At 58.0% G+C, this 20,408-nt stretch overlaps 1 protein-coding gene across 1 annotated transcript in view; it reads right to left on the bottom strand.

Moving 5' to 3' along the window:
* Positions 1-20,408, bottom strand: part of SLC6A3 (solute carrier family 6 member 3) — a gene marked incomplete at both ends in the record, with an annotated part of 38,302 nt that overhangs the window by 1,789 nt on the left and 16,105 nt on the right. The window contains 10 exons of the mRNA XM_080715921.1: positions 3,017-3,088; positions 3,890-4,057; positions 7,658-7,758; positions 10,652-10,751; positions 11,295-11,423; positions 12,367-12,479; positions 16,304-16,428; positions 17,591-17,694; positions 18,960-19,094; positions 19,387-19,525. Coding sequence (XP_080572047.1) covers positions 3,017-3,088; positions 3,890-4,057; positions 7,658-7,758; positions 10,652-10,751; positions 11,295-11,423; positions 12,367-12,479; positions 16,304-16,428; positions 17,591-17,694; positions 18,960-19,094; positions 19,387-19,525 — 1,186 coding nt within the window. The remainder of the gene's footprint in view (positions 1-3,016; positions 3,089-3,889; positions 4,058-7,657; positions 7,759-10,651; positions 10,752-11,294; positions 11,424-12,366; positions 12,480-16,303; positions 16,429-17,590; positions 17,695-18,959; positions 19,095-19,386; positions 19,526-20,408) is intronic.

Raw genomic sequence — 20,408 nt, forward strand, 5'->3', positions numbered from 1 at the left:
TGTGCTAGGTTTCCAAAAGACATCTAAACCCTCACATCACTACAAGGATGAAAACTGATTACAAGAGTATTTCAGGCAACTCAAGGACAGTCTCTGAGTTCAGCACGGATGAGCAGCGTCTTCGTGGGGAGGGAAGGCTCACAGCGCTGGGAAGCTTTCTTCATTCTGAACACGAATCTCCTTCAGAGAACAGCCTCAGAGCAAGGGAAGCAAAGGCTTAGGGACCCAGGGGGCTGGAAGAGCACCCGCCAGTGGCCATGCCACAGATGGCACTCAGTAACGAGTGGCCAGGTAGGCTTAAACTTACAGACTAGAAAATCCAGGCAACACCTGTACCAGCCTAGTATAACGGGCAGAAGCAGTCTTGATATGTTTCAAAGAACAGGTATCATGAGCCTGGCGTGGTGGCGCACCCTTGTAATACCAGCATGGGAGGCTGAGACAGGAGGATCACGGTTCGCAGACAGCCTCAGCTACTACTTAGTGAGGCTCCTTGCAACTCAGTGAGACCCTGTTTCAAAATAAAGAATAAAAATTTGGGCTGGGGGTATAGCTCAAAGGTCAAATGCCTCTGGGTTCCATCCTCAGAGCCACACACACACACACACACACACACACACACACACCCAACAAAATAAAGAATAAAAAAATAGGGCTGGGTGTGTAATTCAGAAGTAGAATGCCCCTGGGTTCCATCTCCAATACCTCAAAAAAAAACCAAACATGTATCATGAATGTCTCATCCTAGTGCAATTAATTTAGAAAGTAGTAACAAAAAGATAAAGAAAAATCCCTATATATTTGGGAATTTAAAAGCAGACTTTTCAGCAAGTTATGAGTTGAAGACAATGGAAATCAAAATTAATTAGAATTAAATAACAGATGAATGGATTGCAAAATTATAGGAAATACACACAATGGAATTATATTCAGCTTTAAAGAACAAAATCATGTCATTTGCAAGAAGATGGAAAGACCCGGAGAACATTATTTTAAGTGAGATCAGCCAGGCACAGAAAGAGAAGGGACTTGTGTTTTCTCTGATATGCTCAAACTAGAAAGTATTGGGGATACCAGAGGGACTCCAGATAATGGAGGGGAAACCTCAGCAAAGCCAGAGAGGAAGGGGAGGGGAGGAAGAAGGCTGAGGTTGATCAATGGAGGAGCTACATCTGAATGTGTGTGAATGTAGCACGGTCAGCCTGGACTCTCATTGTTGGGAGGGGGGAAGGGAATCTGGGGGGTGGGAGAGGGCACCAAGCACAGTCTGAATGTATGCCATTTTCAATACGTTCCATATAAAAATAAAATTAAAAAATAACAAAAATACTAGATCAAAAATTGTAAGCCACATGTGGTAGTACATGCCTGTGATCTCAGTACTTAGGAGGCTAAGACATGAGAATTGCAGGTTCAAGGAAAGCCTCAGCAAGTAGTGAGACTCTCAGAAACCCAGCAAGACCCTGTTTCAAAAGACAAAATCAAAGGGGAATGTGAGTGTAGCTCAGAGGTAGAATGCCCTGGGTTTAATTCTCAGTACTAGGAAAAAGAATCGTGGAATGCAGCGAGTGGGGCATTTTGAGGGAAAATCATAGCCTTGAATGCTTATATTTGAAAAGAAGAAAAGTTGGAAATTAATGGTTTAAGGTCCAAGTTAAGGAGTTAGTAAAAGTGTAACAGAATGGACTCGTGGGAAGTAGAAGGGAGCTAGAATCAGTGAGCGAGGAGGCCAGTGAGCGCAGTTTCTTGCCAACGTGGAGACTGAGACGACTAGCAAAGCCTGCGGCCCTGCCCGCCCGCCAGCAAGTGCTGTCAGAGTGGAGGCCCTGAGCCAGGTGGCATGGGGCCACGGGCAGGGGAGGGCATGCTGGGCAGGTAGGGTGGGGAACTCCAGCTCTGGGGCCTGGATGCTCCTTTGTACAGAACAGGCGAGCGGTTCTGAGGTTGGAAGGAAGGGCGCTGAGGGAGGGAGGCAGGGAGCCGATCTTGGCCCTGCCTCACTGGTCCAGTCCCCGCCTCCCGGCACAGGTGTCCTGATCTCAGTCCGGGGCCCAGCTAGCTAGGGGAAGCAACGTGACATCCAGTGAACGCTCAGCTCCTGTGAGCAGGACGTCATGGACACCCCTGGGGGCTGTGCCTGCCGTCCCTCAGTACAGACAGAATGTTCATGGTGGAGGGCCAGTGGGGGGGGGAGGGGCACGCCAAAGGAGGGCAAAGCTCTAGGAGGGCCCTGTCCTGCTGCCTCCCCGCGCACCCCAGCCAGGTGCCCTACAGGCACGCCTAGGCCCAGGGTTCTGACACCCAGCATTCATGTGAGTGTTCTGAAGTGGGGCCACCACCTGGGGACTGAAAGGGCAGCTGAAGGCTCCCAGACACAGCCAAGGCCACCTCCTGCTGCCCACTGTGTGGCCATGGGGCCTTACAGAGCCCTGGCCACCTCCTGATGCCCACCGTTTGGCTGTGGGGCCTTACAGAGGCCAGGCCTCCTGCTGCCCACTGTGGCCATGGGGCCTCACAGAGCCGCACTGAGCTACCTCTCCAGGGTTGGGATTATAACCCACGCCTGCTCCACAGCACATGCCTGGCAGGCAGGCGGGCACTGTGGCTCCAGAGCAAGAAGAGAAGTGTGAGCTCTACCAGAGGCCAGGTGTGACCACTGCCCTCACGTCTGGAGCCCGTCCGGCCTTGCCCCTCTGCCCCGCTGCCCTCACGTCCCCAGGGAGGCAGGCGGCCCTTTGGCGGCCTCACGTCTGCTCGGCCCCCACCACTACGGATCCTCCTTCACATGGGTTCTGTGATCGTCGACCCTGCTCTAATTCCCGTGGGCTGCCTGTCCAGTCCAGGGCTTCAGAGAGTCCTCGGCTAGCACCTAGGCCCGGAGTGTGTGCCGACCGACGGCAGGAGCTTTGCAGCTGCAGCCGGCTCTCTGGGCCCTGGGGGCCATGGCAGCGCCCGAAGGCCGCTTTCCCCTAGACGGCCTGTTTTCCTCCCCAGGGCCTGGGCAGGGCCGACTCACCGTGAACTGGCGCACCTCCCCTCTGTCCACCAGCTCCCGATCCCTCTCGGGCGTGATGGCGTAGGCCAGTTTCTAGGAGAAAAGGAGGCAGTTGGTGCTGGCACCGGCCGCGCCCACCGTGGTGGACGGCCTCTGCAGCGGGCGCGTGGTCGGGCCTGGAGTCGACGCGCTATGGCCACATCTGAGGGTCTGTGTCCAGGGCAGGGTGGTGCTCTGCAGGGCCCTTTCTCCTGCTGGGAGCACCACGTGCAAAGCTCACTGCTCGGTGCTCCCAGGCCTGTGCTCGTCGGGAGCTCGGGGTGGCCCTGGCTCCTGAAGCGTGTCCCTGCCTGGGCCCCTGGGGCAGCCCACTCCACATGGCCACCTGTCTCTGCTGCTAAGGCTTTGCTTGTTTGTGTTTGGGGAGCGCCACGCAGGCCTGTGGGCTCAGACCCTCCTGCAGACACGGCACCGGGCCCCTTCCCACAGTCTCAGTCCTCGAGGGGCCGGCTCCCCCCACAGGAGCCTCAGACGGTGGTGCTTTCTACGAAGCCTCACATGCAGCAGCATGGAAGTGCCTATGCACACACATGTGCGTGCACACACACGCACACAGATATAGGGCATGACGCGCACATGTACGTGGCACACAGACTCACGGACTCACTGACATATGGTATGATGCTCATACACACAGGTCTACCCCTGGACACAAACAGGCACACAGAGACGTGTGTGACCCCCCCACAGACACACGTGGACACACGCATGCACGACCAGGTGGATACTAGCCTGCCTGCTACACCGGCTCCACTGCTCACCTCCCGCTCTTGCCCTCAGCCCCTGCCGCCCTGCTCCCAGGGCCAGGGTGGGGAGGCCCAGCTGAACACTCACCTCTCGGAAGGAGCCCCGCAGGCTGCAGAGCTTGTAGACCGCGTAGATGGGGACCGTGGCCATGGAGGACGCGGCGATGACCCAGCCCAGCGCGTTGGCCCAGGCGGGGAAGATGTAGGCTCCGTAGTGTGGCGGGCTGAAGGTCACCACGCTGACCACAACCACGAACTGAAAGCGAGGGCCCGCGGTCAGCAGCCCTGGCGGAGGCTGCTGGGACGTGCCTGCGGACGGCCCTCGTGGCCTCGGGCTGAAGCGGCGGCTCCGCGGCCTGTCCACCCACCTGCCCTGCCCCACTCCCGCCTTGGCTGGAAGCACAAGCAACGCTGGCCACTGCGGTCCACTGAAGCCTCAGGCCACCCCACGCAGTGGGGCTCAGTCCCTGTTCATTCTTCAAGAGGCCTGTGGATGTCAGACCTCACCTTGGGCCATATGATGGCCACGCTGCAAAGGGGCCAGTGGCGGCCACTGCAGGGGCGGTCCCATCGTTCCGAGGGATCTCCACGCAGCCGGTTATCATCCCCCATATGTGCATGCGTAAGTCGTGTTCTGTGTGCTGTGCACCTACACACATACCACATACTGCATGTGTACTGTGCACACACGCACTACCTAACCACACAGTGCAGTGTATACACGTGTACTGTGCATCCACACATGTACCACACATAGACTGTGCACACAATATTCACTGTGTAACCACAAATGCACTATTTACATGCATACTTTGCACTCACAATGTGTGGTGTACAGTGTACTCTACATGTTCTATGCACACATTTGTATTTTAAAACCACACATACTGTACAGACCTATGTAGCATGCACTTGAACATGTACTGTGTAACCACAAATACTGTGCACACATATGTACTATGTATCCATACACACACACGGTATATACACTGGAGTACTGCACGCCCCCAATGTACCATGTACCACATGTGTGCTGTGCAGACAACATACATGGTGCACACGAATGTACAATGTAAAGGTGCACCTGTCATATGTAGGTGTGCCACGTGCCACACATGTGCCATGTACATGTGTCAAATGTACACCCATGTGTTCATCCTGTACCAACACAAGCACTGTGTACCTACAACATACCATATACATACAGGTACACTTTATAACTCCATGTGTACCGTGCACACTTCTGCATGCTATGTACCTTAGGTGTACGTTAAGACACGTGTACTTTGCACCAACTACCCGCACTATTCCCAGGAGAGATGGGTCCTCCCAGGGACACGGGCTCATACGCGTGTCGATGTAGCTTAGAATGTGAGTTCTCACTCGCTGTGTTCCTCCGTGTCAGTGAAGCGACACCCGCCTGGCAGGGCACATTTAGACCACGTCTCAGGTCAGCCTGGACGCCCTCCTGCCACGCTGCCCGTCAAGACTCCGGGCCCCAGAGCCAAGGCGGCTGGGGCGGGGCCGCAGGCCGGCCCCGAGAGCAGGCGAGTCTGAGAGCCGGCCGTGGGAGTGGGCACGGTCTCCAGGGCCGTTTCCTTGGCACGTGAGTTGGGCACATGTGGCGCTGACGTGCCGCGCTGTCTCCCTGGGAGTGCACCGTGCCTGCCACGTCACACTCCCGCGCCTAAGTTGTTTCCCTCTGGGAACTGCCTGGGGAGTGTGGTGTCGCGACCGGCTAGAGAGGTCACGTAACAGTGTGTGCCGTCTCCTCGGGGCCAGACAGAATGCGGACCAGAGGGCAGACGCCACACGGCAACTCGGGACGCAAGACAACATGGGAATCACCTTGCCGTTAATCTCCAAACTTCATAGGAAATGGCTCCAAAATTAAACAGAGCAGGACACAAAGCAACGGAAGGTCATGTTTCCAGCAGGTTGGCAGAGCAAAGCTCTGGTCAGTATAGTTTGCAGGTTTTATCTAAAACTCTATGAAGCACTGGGCGTGGTGGCACGTGCCTGTAACCCCAGCACTTGGGAGGCTGAGATCGGAAGATCACAGGTTCGAGGCTAGCCTTGGCAACCTAATGAGACTCTCAGTAACCTAGAAAGACCCGGTTTTGAAAACAAAAATAAAAAGTACAAGGGGGATGGCTCAGAGGTAGAATGTCCTGGATTCTGTACCAGTATTGGGAAGAGGCATCAATGTATTAAGGTGCTAGTATTGGAAAATTGCTTTGGTAATTTCTAAAGTGTATAGTATAGTCAGAGCCTGGGTGCTGCGCAGGCGCTCAGGCAGGGAGGGGCTGCAGCGATTACAGTGCAGAGTTCCTCTCTGTCCTTGCCCTTCATTCTAATCATTAACCTATAGAAAAAGCCTTAGAGTCAACTGAAGCCATTAGCCCTAAAATTACAATAGATGCAACGGGTGCCTCTGTTTACCTCCTCTCCTCTGGGATCTGGCTTGGGCATAGGAAAGGTAAACTCTGTGTGTGGCTTCAAAGCACCCTAGTTGATGAGCAACCAATACTGCCCAATACAATAGAGCCGAGGGCCAGGTAGATTCTTGACCCTTGCACTTAGTAAGTGCACTGTCCGGAGACAAAGAGGCACCACCTGGCTAAGGAATAAGTAACTAGCCCATTGCCTTGGTAACGCTGATGAGAAAGATACCAATACAAAATCTACTTAAGGTTGAGGTCCCCAAAAGGGGCCGGAGTTCCATTTTCGGGCTCCCCAGCATGCGGGTCAGCATGCTGCTTTTTCTCTTCTCTATTTCCTACTGATCTATTTCCTACTAATTTTGTAACAAAGGTTTGTTGAAGCTGCACTGAACTGCCCTTTTTTCTATCCAACCAACCTTAGTTGAATAAGAAAAAGAACCCCACCATTTCAAACCGTAACAGATTCAGTCCCCAGGACTCCCCCACCCATACACACACAATAAAAAACAGTAACGCTCACGAAGCGTGTTTCAGTATGAAGTTCCAAGAGTCACCTGGATATCGGAGGACTGGTGCCTCTCCTGTGACAGGCCAGCTCTTCGGTGCTGGAGTTGCTTATCAACAGGGGAGTGGCCCAACCAAGACCCAAGGGTCCAAAGCAGAGCAGCAGGCTCAGGCCTGGGAGGCAGAGGCCGGCGCGGCGGAGGCTTCCCCAGGAGGGCGGCTCCTGGATACTGTCTGGCACCCTGGGTGCACAGGGACCTTTGCCAGGGGCTGCGGGGGTGCGCACTGGGCTGGCCCACCCTCGTGACACTGGACACAGGGTGGTGCCTGTCCCTGAGCAGCTCAAGGGCCTCCGCTCAGACCTGGCACCCCCCGCCCCTCAGGCAGGCCAGAGCGTCTGCTCACCAGGCGCCCGCCCCGCTGTCCTTGCGTGGAAACAGCACAGGCCAGTCCTGGGAGAGGAGGTGTGGCCGCATTGCCATAGCTCTTTACAAACGCAGGCAGCTGGAGCTCTAGGTTGTGGTTCTAGTTTGCCGACTGGTCCCTGGTCATAAGCCCAGCCACCTACTGGCCACAGCAACAGTGCTGAGGTTGAGAGGCCAGGCGCAGGGGACAGTCCGGGTGTCTTGTCCTCAGGGTTTTTGGTGCTCATCGGGCCCCCACCCATCACTCCGTCCAGTCTAATTCCCCCTCAGACCTCACAGCAGAAGTGGGGACAGTTGTCTGGGCTGGCTTCTCCCATCAGGAGGGGCTGGCCAGGGCAGGCTCACTGGGACCTTGTGGTCCACAGCTGCCGGGGTCTCACGCGGGCTCCCTGGGGACCAGAGGCCAAGGTGGAAGACGCCTCTGGGAGGCCAGAAGGGATGTGAGGGCCAGGCAGGGCAGGCACGGCGCGGCGGGCCCCTTACCAGGAGGAAGCAGGGGCTGACCAGCTTCCAGCACAGACGCCAGTACAGGCTGGGCCGCCGGCCCGTCATCTGCTCGATGTCCTTGCTGAACTGACGTACACCTGTGGGGAGCCGTAGCCGGTCAGCATAGCATGTTCTGGGTTGCTCAACACATGCCAGGTTCCTGCCAACCCCGGACACACGGCAGGAGACGCCCCGAAACCACCAAGGGGACTGACTGAGCCCCGTGCTGGCGCAGTGCGGGGCGGGCGTGTAGCCAGGGAGGCCCCGAGGCCAGCCCCGCGCCCCGCCCTCCCTGCGCCACCCCTTCCTGTCCAGGACTTCCCCACCTCCCTCTGCAACCCACAGATTTATTTCACTTTAAAAAAAAAAAAAAACAGTATAATCCGGGCGTGGTGGCGCACGCATGTAATCCCAGTATTTGTGAGGCTGAGACAGGAGGATCAGGGTTCACAGCCAGCCTCAGTTACTTAGTGAGGCCCTCTGCAACTTAGTGGAACCCTGTTTCAAAATCAAGAATAAAAAATAGGGCTGAAGATATAGCTTGGAGGTAGAATACCCCTGCGCTCAATCTCCAGTGCCACAAAACAAACATGGTATAATGCACCTAACATAAATTTAGCATTTTAACCGTTTTTAAACTGTTTTATAAACAGCTCAGCTCATCCCACTTGGCAGCGTAGCCATCAGTGCCCACGACCTGTGGGCCGTTCACAGTGTCCCAGGAAGCAGACGCCGCCTCCGGCCCCGCCGCTGCCGTCCACCTCCTCGGACTTGGCTCCTGCCGCGCAGGAGCAGGAGCACAAGGACTGTCCTTTGGGACCAGTTTATTTCAATTAGCACAAAGTCCCGAGGCTCATCCGTGACAGAGCATGAGTCAGAACTGCCTTCCTTCTCAAGGCTGAGCCGTGTTCTACTGTACGTACACAATCATAGCTTTTTATGAGAAGCTATTTCTAGAAATGTAATAAAGGGTATTTTCTCCCTAGTAGTAACGACCAGCATTCTGCTTTAGAAATGTTTTTCTTTGGGTAGTATTATCTGACTCCTTCAGGAATTGATAAGAACTTAGCGGCAATTCCCCTCCACCCTGAGGCCGGCCTGGCCTCTGACTCTTGTGAGCAGGGCTTCGGGGCCAAGCAGGCCCCAGGGTCACATCAGAAAGAAGGCTCTGTCAGATCCCTTGACGCCCAGAGACACGCAGATGACTCAGGGCCGCAGGAATGGGGCCAAGGCAGCAGGAGTGCTGGCCCCTGGGCTCCGCACCCTGGGCAGGCTTGGCCACCCGCCTCCTCGGATCCAGCCCCCTCCAGGGTCACTCAGCAGGGCGTATTCAGATGCGATCTCATTAGCACTGCCGGCTGGTTTCACTTAGACGTAGGTGGCATCGGTTGTGTTTGGAGAAATGGCGGCCCCAGCTCCTGCAGCTCGGGGAGGACCGGCTGAGTGAGAGGCTAGAGGCCACAGCGGTGGAGATGTTTGAGGTAGCACTCTGCTCCTTGTGAGGTTCTGCTTCTGGGGGTTGGAGGGAGACTGCAATGGTCTTGTACGGGGAATTGAATCCGGGGCACTCTACCTCTGAGCTACACCCGCAGCTCTTCTGTTTGGAAACAGGGTCTCACTGAATTGCTGAGCCTGCCCTCAAGCCTGCGATCCTCCTGTATCAGCCTCCCAAGCCCTGGGATTACAGGCGTGGGCCACCCTGTCTGGGATAACAATTTAAAGCGACAGAGTATTGATTCCAGGTGCCAGTGAAAGCACAAACAGTTCGATAGTGCCCTTTTATGCAGAACAAAAAGTATAATCAAAATGTTCTAGGAACGTGAGCTATTTGCCAGGTGAAGCCTCCCAAGCCAGGGCCCTGTTGCGGGTCCCAGTCTCCAGAGCCCTGGGGCTGTGCGTGGCCCGCACACGCAGCACACCAGGAGTCCTCCAAGGTGGGTGGGGCTCAGCCGCTCGGCGTCCGGCTAGATTCCTGCGTTTATAGAGAGGAGCGTGTGCTGTGGTTGGCCAGCCTCTCAAGGAGCTGGCCAGGTCAGGTGAGTCGGCACCGTGACCCATTCCACAGAATGAAAACCAAGAATGTGACTCATGCCTTGGCCAGGCCAGTGCGCTGGGAGAGGGTAAGCCGGTCTCCAGGGTGGGCCTCCTGTTGCCGTTCAAGCTACACGTGGGCGCTACCCAGGGGCAGCGGCACGGTGAGCGGGGAGCCACGCCCATCCCCAGGCCACATGCTGGCCACGTCCTCGCAGTTGTCATTTAGGAAGAAGCGACTGGACTTGTGGTGGTCAGCAGGGCACATCCATTGGACATCTTAGAAAGTGGGCCACCTTCTGACCACCCTCACTCAAGCCAACGGCATCATATGACCCAGCTCCCTACAAGGGGCAGGCTGGCCGGTTCCTGGGATGGAGGCAAAGCCATCCTGGTGCTGGGGAGCAGGGACTCCTGGGCACCTGGCCAGGGCCCTCCCTTCTGCGGACAGGCATGAGAACCCCAGCACCGAGAGCCTCGCCGTCCCAGACTGTTGAGACGTCCCTGCAGGACAGGTGCATAGCCACACAGGCTGGCCCCGACCACCTCACAGCTTCCTGGGAGGCAGACCGACAGGACGGGTAGTTGTCAAACCCCTGTTCACCACAAGAGCCACAGCCCGAGCTTCCTGGAGCCAACATGCCTCTTTTCTTTCTTTCTTTTTTTCTTTTGTGGTACTGGGGATGGAACCCAGGGGCATTCTACCTCCAAGCAACACCTCCTGCCCTATGTTTTATTCTTTATTTTGAAACAGGGTCTCACTGAGTTGCCAAGGGCCTAAGTAGCTGAGGCTGGCTGGGAACTGCGATCCTCCTGTCTCAGCCTCCCAAATGCTGGGATTACAAGTATGCACCATCATGCCAGGCTCAACATTACTCTTTTCAAGGTGGCTTTGCTGAACAAAGTAAGAAGATGCTAACTGGCAGCTATGGGGACTGCACGGCACTCCCCGGGACTTACCATAGAACCAGGCCACCCCGATAGCTTCAATGAGCACGCCAAAGAGGATGGACGTGCCTGCCGCAAAGTGGTCCAGCAGCGTGAAGACATAGATGCCCCCCTGGAAGAGAGAGGAGCCCGCTGAACATGGGGCCCGGCCGTGGCACCTCCCCGGTCTGCTTCCCCTAAGAGCCTGGCCAGAGGACTCGCTCGGCAGACCGACATACTCTACTCGTTCCCTATAAAGCTTGATTTAAGTTTCTAGAACCAATCTGCGTGTGGCTTCTTAGGGACATATTTATTATGAAAAATGAAAGGCAACCTCTCCTTTCCGTGCCTGCAACTCCAGGTAGAAAGCATCAGGTGCTGCTCCTGGTGTCCCCCCTTGCAGGGGACATGGCCCTGGCTGCCCACAGGGCCTCTGCCACCTCCCTTTCACCACCCCTCATTCCTCAGGGAGGTGGCTGCTGCCAAGCGAGCTGCCCAGGTGCCAAAGTCCTCCTGGACCAAACTCCAGGCCTACGGCCCCAGTGTGTGGCTAAAGGACACTGTTTGGGGGAGCTGAATGGCAGCTCTTGGAGACCCTGCAGCTCTGCACAGCCTACAGGCGCCGACAGCACTGCCCTGTGTTGGGGACCACGGGCAGGAGCAGGCGGCAACATACGTTGGTGACGCAGAAGAGAGACAGCAGGAAGGTGGCCAGGACGATGAAGAGCGTGAAGAGCTCGCGGTGCCTGTGCAGCAGCTGGAACTCGTCGATGAGCCCCGTGATCACGGACTCCATGCCGCCCATCTACAGGACACAGCAGTGGTCGTCACCGCCGGGACCCTTGCCCCTCACTCGGTGGGGGGACAACAGTGGCCATGGAGGAGGCTCCAAGTAGCCCCCGGCAGGGTGAGGGAAGATGGCCTCAGCAGGGCTTCCCTGGGCCGTGGCCTCCAGGAAGAGGGGGTGCCCATGAACCTCAAAGCCCCTGGGCTAACGCAGGGCCACCCACCGCTGCGGAGGGTAAGGGGTGGGCGCCTTGCTGAGAGCTGCTCGGCCAGTGGTTCCTACGTGAAGCATCTCCCTGAGAGCAGCTGGGTGCACTGGCCCATCACCTGGGCGCCTGCGTACCTGCTTAGTGCCCTGAGCCTCAAGCACTGTTCATGGGGGCCCTCCCAGGTACGAGAACACGGGGACCTGTGGTGCACCCTGGGGCTGTGGCAGATGGAGGTGTGGGTAGTGGTGTGTGACCCTGCTCCTATGGGAAGGTCTCTTAATGCCTGCCTTACAGGAAGCATGCCCTGAGCCCCATCAGCAAGCACCCAGCCATCCTGTGCCCCCCGATGAAGGAGAGGCGAGGTCCTGCAGACCAGGCCCATCCAGGCCCGGACACCGGCAGGATGCGGGTGGGCTGCATGCGGAGCGTCCAGGCTGGGCCTGGCTGTGCTCAGCCCCCAGTCTTTGTGAGAGGGCAGGGACAGACGGGGAACCTGCTGTTCATGCCCTGTGGCTGGCCACACATTCTGACCCATGCCTCTGGGGCCTTGCTGTGTGTTCAGACTCAGGAGCCCGGGGCAGCACCCGTGAGGCCCAGAGCAGGAAGGAGAGGGGCAGGGCACCACCCAGCAAGCCTCGCTCCAGGGGCATGCATGGGCTCCATGCTGAACAGCTGAGGTCTCGCCTGGCCCTGCAGGGGCAGTGCCAGTGGTCCCGGCAGGCGCAGGTGTGCAGCCACGCCCGCCGCACTCACCGCGCTGTCGATCCCCAGCGTCAGCAGCATGCTGAAGAAAACCACTGCCCAGGCCGAGGACAGCGGCAACGTCGCGATCGCCTCGGGGTAGATGATGAAGATCAGCCCCGGCCCTGGAGTCAGAGTGCACTCGTCACCACGGAGCCCCGCAGGCAGCTCAGTGCCAGGCACCCCCGCGGCTCCTCTCTCCCGGAGCATCTGTCCTGCGCTTAGCACACACTGGCCAGGACTCCAGAACATGCCAAGGCTGCTCTCAGCCCAGCCTCGCATCTCGCTCCCCCACACCATCCACGCCCGGCTAGTGGGTGCTGGGAAGGGAAAAGTCAGAACAGAGAAGGGAGGCAGGCGGGACAGGAAGGCTTCCGAAGCATCCTGTGTCTCTGTCCTGCTTAACCTGTGCGACACCTTTCCAGTTAGTCTTCCTGTACAGACAATGTGATGACTACGTGTGCACACGTGCACAAACACAAGGAACAGCCATGTCTACACAAAACATGCAGCTGCACCTGCATGCACACATGTATGACCACATACTGCAGACATGTGCACACACAAACACACAGGAACAGATAGATGTGTCTACACACAAACAGGCAGCTGCGCCTGCATGCACACATGTATGACCACACACTGCAGACATGTGCACACATGCACAAACACAAAAGGAACGAATATTTTTACATACAAATATGCAGCTGCACCCTCATGCACACATGTATGAACACACACTGTAGATAAGCACACACATGCAAACAAAGAAGGAACAGATATGTTTACCTACACACAGCTGCACCCACACACACGTATGAACACACACACAAACGCACAAGAAACAGATATGTATCTACACACAAACATGCAGCTGTATCTGCACAAGCACACATATGAAACACAGCATAGACATGTGCACACACAAACACACAAGGAAGAGCTATGTGTCTACACACAAAAATGCAGCTGCAGCTGCATACATACATATATGAACACACAGCCGACATACATACACACACAAGGAACAGACATGCATGCACACACAAACACACAAGGAAGGGCAGCCAGACACACCTTGTCCCAAATGGTCCCACAGTAAAAGATGTTCCCACATGGCTGAGTGGACCATTGGCTTACTTTTGTGTGTGTGTGTGTGTGTGTGTGTGTGGTACTGGGGAAGGAATCCAGGGGCAATCTACCTCCAAGCTACACTCCCAGCCCTATTTTATTTTTATTTTGAAACAGGGTTTTGCTAGGTTGCCGAGGCTGTTCTTGAGCCTGCAATCCTCACGTTTCAGCCTCCCAAATACTGGGATGACAAGCACGTGCCACCATGCCTGGCTCCCATGGCTTGCCTTGGAGAAGAGCACCTTGCCCGCTGGTGTGGAGCCCAGGCTCGGCCCGCAGGCCTGTAACTTTCTATTTTTCTGTTTCCCTCATGCTCAGCAGGATGTATGTCCAACTCCAGCCTACACGAACTGCCACTCGCCAATCTCTTTAAAGAATCAAAGAGAGCCGGGCGTGGGGGTACACGCTTGTAACCCCAGTACTTGGGAGGCTGAGACAGAAGGATTGCACAGGTTTGAAGCCAGACTCAGCTACTTAGTGAGGCTCTCAGCAACTTAGTGAGACCCTGTTTCAAAAATAAAAAATATAAAATAGGTTGAGGGTGTAGCCCGGAGGTAGAGTCTCCTGGGTTCCATTCCCTGGAACCCCCCCTCAAAAAAAAAAGAACCAAACAGAACCGGGCATGGTGGCACATGCTTGTAATCCCAGCATTTGGGAGGCTGAGACAGGAGGATTGCTGTTGGTGGACGGCCTCCGCTACTAGTGAGGCCCTTTGCAACTTAGCGAGACCTTGTTTCAAAATAAAGAATAAAAAAATCTGGCTGAAGGTATAACTCTGAGGTAGAATGCCCCTGGGTTCCATCTCTATACAGCAAAAACCAAAACAAAACAAAACAAAAAACAAACAAACAAACAAAACCCCCAAAAACAAAAACTCGAGGAAGTCCGCCTCCCAGAAGTTTTATGGGGAGCTATTGTCCCAAAGCAGCGGGGCAGGCCGGGGCTCCCTGTGGCTCCCACACTCCCTGGTGGGCCAGGCACAGCTTCAACAGGGGCGGGGGCTCAGGCATGTTTGAGACTGCAGCTAAACGGCACAAGCTGAGAACTGGGAAGGTTATTCACGGCTTGCCTGGGATGGAGCCGAGGTCCTGCCGTGGGCTTCTGTACCTGAGTGACATCTCACCCTGCGGCCTCAGAGGAGGGCTGCCCATGACATTTACTTTGCTTGTTGGGAAGCACCTCGAGGACACGGAGCTTCACTCTCAGGGGTTAACGGGCTTGGCAAGCTACTGCTACTTATCATACTAAAGGGCAGCAGGAAGGGTGAAAACGCAGACACAGCAGTGAGTAAACTTACTCCTCTGTGTTTATTTGCACGACGGCTCCCTTCTCCCTCCTTTATTAGAGTCTTTTTCCTGGAGAAGCACCTGGGAAGCACCCTGAGCTGTCATGCCAGCGCCGGCTCTCTTGCTGGGGTGGGGGCAGCCCTTTGGCGCCCAGCCTGTGCCTACTTGCAAAGTGAGGTCCTGTGGCTCAGCTCTCTGAGGACCAAGGGGAGGATGACCAGGGCTGTGCCCCGGCTCGATGCCCGAGCGCAGAGAGTGGGGCCCATAGCACCCATGTCCCTTCCTCAGACAGGAAGAGATGGGTCAGCGAGGATGCTGGCTGGGTCAGGGGCAGCCCCAGGAGGAGGATCTGAGGAAGCCAGCAGGAGGCACACGAAGGGACCTGCCTTGCCCAGAGGTCAGCCCATGGAGGGAAAAGGGGCTCTTCCTCCTCACTGCCCTTCAGAACAAGCCTGAGGTGGGCAAGGGTCCCCGGCTGACAGGACCCCGAGTGGTCCTAGGAGACCCTGGAGTTCTGGCTGCTCCGAGCCACGGCAGACCGCCCGAGTGAGTGCCCAGGCCTGTACCTGCGCCTGGTCTCTGGACTCTGCCTGGAAGCGCCGGCAGTGGGCGAGGCCTCTCACCCATGGCTATGGAGCAGAGTGGGTGGTGGGCTTTCTAGGTGGTTCTGCAGCACCGCCCTGTGAAGGGATCAGCGTTCTTTGGAGGTAGGGCTGGGTCCCCGGGAGCAGGTCAGGTCTGGAAGGCCTGGGTGAGCGAGTCCACCCAAGGCTGGCTCCATCCACACACAGCTGCCCTTCCTCTGCGTGCAGTGTCGTCTCTGCCTTAGGCCTCGCCAGAGGGGAGCCCGTGCTGGCGCCAATGCTCCTGGACTTGCCAGAAGGCTAAACCTCTTTCTTTATAAATATCCAGTCTCCAGGACTTTGTTAGAATAATAGAGACAGGTCAAGACAGCAATCCCCTCCCCAAGCTCAGCCACGGCATCCAGGTGTAGAGGACGCTCAGCCCCAGAAGTCCGCTAGGCCAGAAGGAACCCCGTGCTTGGACCAGTGGACTTCTCTGATTAGGTCCCCAGGTCCACTTAGGCATGTCATCTCTCTAGACTAATTGCTGCTGTCAGGAGCGACTGCTTGTTTTGCCGAGCCGTGCCCGCTTCCCTGGCCCGCACTGTGTGCGACTGGAGCAGCTCAGGCCTCACCTTCCTGAGCTGCAGGAGCCCATCATGGTGCAGACAAACCCTGGGAACCAAGGGACAGGGCACCCACAGCCCCCGACTGCAGGCTCTTAGAGTCTGCAGGGAGCGCAAGGAGGGCTGAGTTGCTGAGGGAGCCTTCGCGTTGATGGCGCTCCTGGTTCCATGGGCCGCATTAGCCCGTGCATCAGTTGAAGTTTCTGATGGCTGGACTACGGCATTTGGACACGGGCCAGGCATGGCAGCCCCCTTGGTGTCGGCGACTCCAGCAACTGACAAGGCTCAGGCCCTGGGCACCTTCCCACCACAGGGAGCGTGGGTGCGCGGGGCGGGGACTCACCATCCTTGGCCACATCCCCGATGGGCACATTGTGCTTCTGCGCCATGTACCCCAGGAAGGAGAAGACGACGAAGCCGGAGGAGAAGCTTGTCAGGGAGTTGATGCAGGTGGTGACGATTGCGTCTCTGCAAGAGGAAGAAAGCTGTCCTGGCGCCAGCCGCGCCGCAGCCCTGCAATTTCCCAGTCATTACCCTCAATCTGCTGCACCTAGAAGGGGAGGGCGGGGTCCCGAGGGGTTGTCAGCCCTATGCCGCCTGGCAGAGCCTGTCCAGGACCACCCTGGGCTGCTGGGCTCTGGGTGCAAGGGGCTCAGGGTGGTGGAATGGTGACTGCCGGTGTGTTCCGCTGACCCACCATGACCTGTCCACCTCACAGGGGCCTCCAGGTATGGCTTCTAGGACTTAGATGTGCACACAGCTCGGGGGCCCTGTTGAAATGCGGATTCTGAGTGGTGGTCTGGTGGGGCCCCGCTAAGTTCCCCAAGCATGCCTGGGTTGCTGGTGTTGCGGGCCTGGGGTCCATTGAGCACTGGGAAGTCAGAAGGCCAGAGGGAAGCCAGGGAGCAGCCAAGAGGCCCAGAGGTCCCCAAAGACCAGCACCCCGCCTAGGAGCCCATGCGGCCATGCACCACACCGCAGGGCCCAGGCCAGGTGGACTAGATGGGTCTCCCTGAGGCCGGCTCCTGGGCTGTGATTCTGTACTCACAATCTATATTTTTAGCACACTTTTATCCTTTTGATATGAAAGAAGGTAAACACAGCTTATAAAGGTCAAAGAAAGCAGGTTTCAGCTTTAATTCCATTTCTGTTTTTAGAGGATTTGAGGTCCAGTAGGTAGGGCTGCAGGTGACTTAGGCCCTCTTGAGCCAAGGGCACCGGCTGAGCGGTGTCCAGGGTCTGGGACGCCCTGGGTGGGGGCAGGTCCCCTTGGAGCAGTGGTTTCTCAGGGTGGGGGTCTTGGTGTGCGGCCAGACCCTGAGCAGAGGAGACAGCCCTGCTGCTGCTGGGCTGGAGGGATGAGAGGAAGCGGGCCACGCAGAGGGCAGTGTGGCGGAGCCATACTGCAGACCCAGCCTAGGAAGGCTCCACAACGTCCCCACTGTCTCAGTGTCTCCCTTAACATAAGAATCGAGAAGAAGCTGCCCCATTTTATCACCTACGTAGAACGCCGGAGACCCAGAGGTTTTGCGAGAGCGGTTTCCAGGGACACGCCATCCTCTCAAGTCAATGGCCCTCAGCAATGTTGGCTAGGTCTTGTGGCACTTGCCGTGGTGGAGCTGGGCCTTACCTGTAGCAATTGTTGGTGAACTTGTTGTAGCTGGAGAAGGCAATCAGAACCCCAAACCCGACGCCCAGAGAGAAGCACACCTGGGTAGCAGCGTCTATCCAAACCTGCGCAGCCAGAGGAGAGCACAGCACCGGCAGGTTAGTGAACCAGACCGCGGAGGGGCTGGGGCTCCCGAGGCCTCTGCACCAACGGCCTCCCGTGCTCCCCACCCCATGGCCATCTCCAGGTGAGAGCCACGGGCCGGGAGCCACACCCCACACCCTCGGCATGGTCAAATGCTGTAGGGAACAGCCCTCCCACGTCACTGGCCTGAGAGGGCACAGAGGAGGCTGCGTCTGTGTCCGCCCGTCCATTCCCTCGGAACATCACGCACTCAACCCACAGGGCCGGGGACATCTGCTCCCCGACTTGAGAGAGCACCGGCTGGTCACAGGCTGTGTGGGCCGATGTGTTCCTGCCAACAGCTGCTTTGCGTCTCGCCCTAAGCACCCCAGCCCCAGAAGTGCAGCCACACGCAGCGTGTACCAGAGCCCCCACCACAGGCTAGGTGCGGCCCAGCAGGTGGCAGACCACTGTGCAGGTCAATAATTGCACCGATGTAGAAATCAACCTGTCCAGGTCAGAGTCCTGCCAGGACTGTTCAGTGGCCCAGGCCTTCCTGGCCCCTGAACAGCCTTGGTGAGGAGGCCAGGGAGGAGCCACCAAAGTCCCCTGAGGGTCTGGACTAGGCCTGCTACCCAGCACTGGGGCTGCCTCATCCTGCGGGCAGTCCCTGTGGGCCCGGATGCTAACAGTGATGGTCGACGCTGACCCTGGGGAGGGGGGCCTGCAGCATCAAGCAGCCCCCTGAGCTCGGTGGAGCGAGGGAGCTGCCTGAGAGTAGGCAGGGGCCTCGGCTGTAGGGGGCCAGGCCTCTGTCCTTTAGGCGGCACATCCAGAGCCTCGGGCGGCTTCAGTGTTGGGGAGCTTACCGCGCCTGCGCCCTGGGGCTTCCTTTCCTAAGGACAGAGCCCTGGCTCCTGTGTATCCACTGCATCTAGGTCCTGTGGAAGGGTGGCTGGGGACCCACAGCACCTGGCTGCCACCCTCATGTGCAGACCGAGGAGCTGCGGGGCTCATCCTGGGAAGATGAGCACCCCTCCGCAGGCTGGAGGATGGCAGCAGCCCCCCGTCCCTGTGGGAGCCAGCAGGTGGGCCTCTCTTGCCTGGCCCAGCCAGGTCTGACCGCAGGGCTGCTCAGGTGTGCAGAGGGGGCCAGCCTGCGCCTGGCCAAGAGAGGTGCCGCCCAGCCGTTCTTGGGGCTTGCCGCCCAGAGAGCACAAACCTGTGTACCGCGGCCCCACGACTGCACATGGCGGGCTGTACTCACGGACGCCTCACAGAGCCGGTAGAAATCCACGCTCAGGTACGCTTTGATGCCGTCCACGGCTCCAGGCAGGGTGACCCCGCGCAGCAGCAGGGCAGTGAGCACCACGTAGGGCAGGGTGGCTGTGATCCACACGACCTGCAGGGGAGGAGGTGCTGGACTCCCGGCCCTGGGGGGCCTGGTGGGGGTAGACGCCGGCGGAGGCGAGGTGAGTCCTGAATGGCGTGTGCTAAGGGGGTGGCTTCTGACCAAGGCCTGGGTCCCAGCCCTTCATGGCCACTCATCCACCTTCAACCCCGCCGTGGCCACGAGCCCACCCACCCCACCTGCCCACACACCAGCCATGGCCGCGTGCCCACCCACCCCCAGCCATGGCCACGTGCCCACCCGTCTGGCCACACCCCAGGCCTTGCAGCGGCCAGCACCTCACCTTGCCCGAGGTCTTCACCCCCTTCCACAGGCTGAAGTAGAGCAGCACGATGACCAGCGCCAGGCACCCGGTGAGCTGCCAGCGGGGCGGGCCCAGGTCGCCGAGGCCGCGGCTCTCGTGGAGATGTAGCACTCCGCGCCTGGGGAGGCAGGGGTGTGGAGGGAGCGGCCGCGCACCCAGACCTGGCGCCGCAGGCCCAGGACTGGCCTCTCTCGCTCAGTGTGTGGAAAGCCCGCTCTGGCTGGCCAGGGACCCCACTCCGAAAGGTCCAGCCACCGCCCCTGACAGACTCGGGCTGCCCTGGAGACGGCCCAGGCGGCACCCGCAGAGGCCAGGGAGTCGCCCTCAGAAGCAGCCCTCCTCCTTCCACTTCGCACCCTGCCTTTTGGTCTGTGAGGGAATGGAGCTCCAGACACCGAGGAAGCTGCTGCCTGTGGGCGCCCAGGGGCCCTGCAGCGCTGGCCGGGAGGGCACGCACGCAGGAGGCAAGGACCGAGGCCGCTCAGGGCCCCGGCTCCTCTCTCTGAGGGTGCCCGTCCCAAAGGGCAGCGTGGAGGCCGAGGCCGGGTAGAGGGGCGGGATGGCGGTGTGGAGCGTGTCCTCCCCAGGCAGTTCCTGGGTCCTGGCCAATTCCGTATTGGAACTTACTAGGCCCAGTCACAGCTGCAGGAGCTGTGGGAGACAGCTCCTTCCAGGCCCTTGGGACATGTGGGTGGTCATGCTCACCAAAGACGGTGCTGCTGCCACAGGGAAGGGAGGGACCACATTGTGAAATGAGCCATTACGCTCTGACTGTGGTCAGCCACGGTCCCCAGGAAAAGTGCTCAGCACCCTCGGCAGAGCCTGGCCAGTGGCTTCCAGAGCTTTCCACCAGCAAGGCATAGTGGCGCCATGCTGGAGGAATGTGGACCGTTAGACTCCAGACCCAAGCAGGCAGGCCAGGCGCTGGCAGGGAGACATGCCGGCACTGACCAGCTGGTGCCCCAGTGCTGCTCCCCACTCTGCAGGACCGGGGTCCCAGT

This window comes from Muscardinus avellanarius, assembly GCF_963383645.1.
Source record: "Muscardinus avellanarius genome assembly, chromosome: 1".
NCBI lineage: Eukaryota > Metazoa > Chordata > Mammalia > Rodentia > Gliridae > Muscardinus > Muscardinus avellanarius.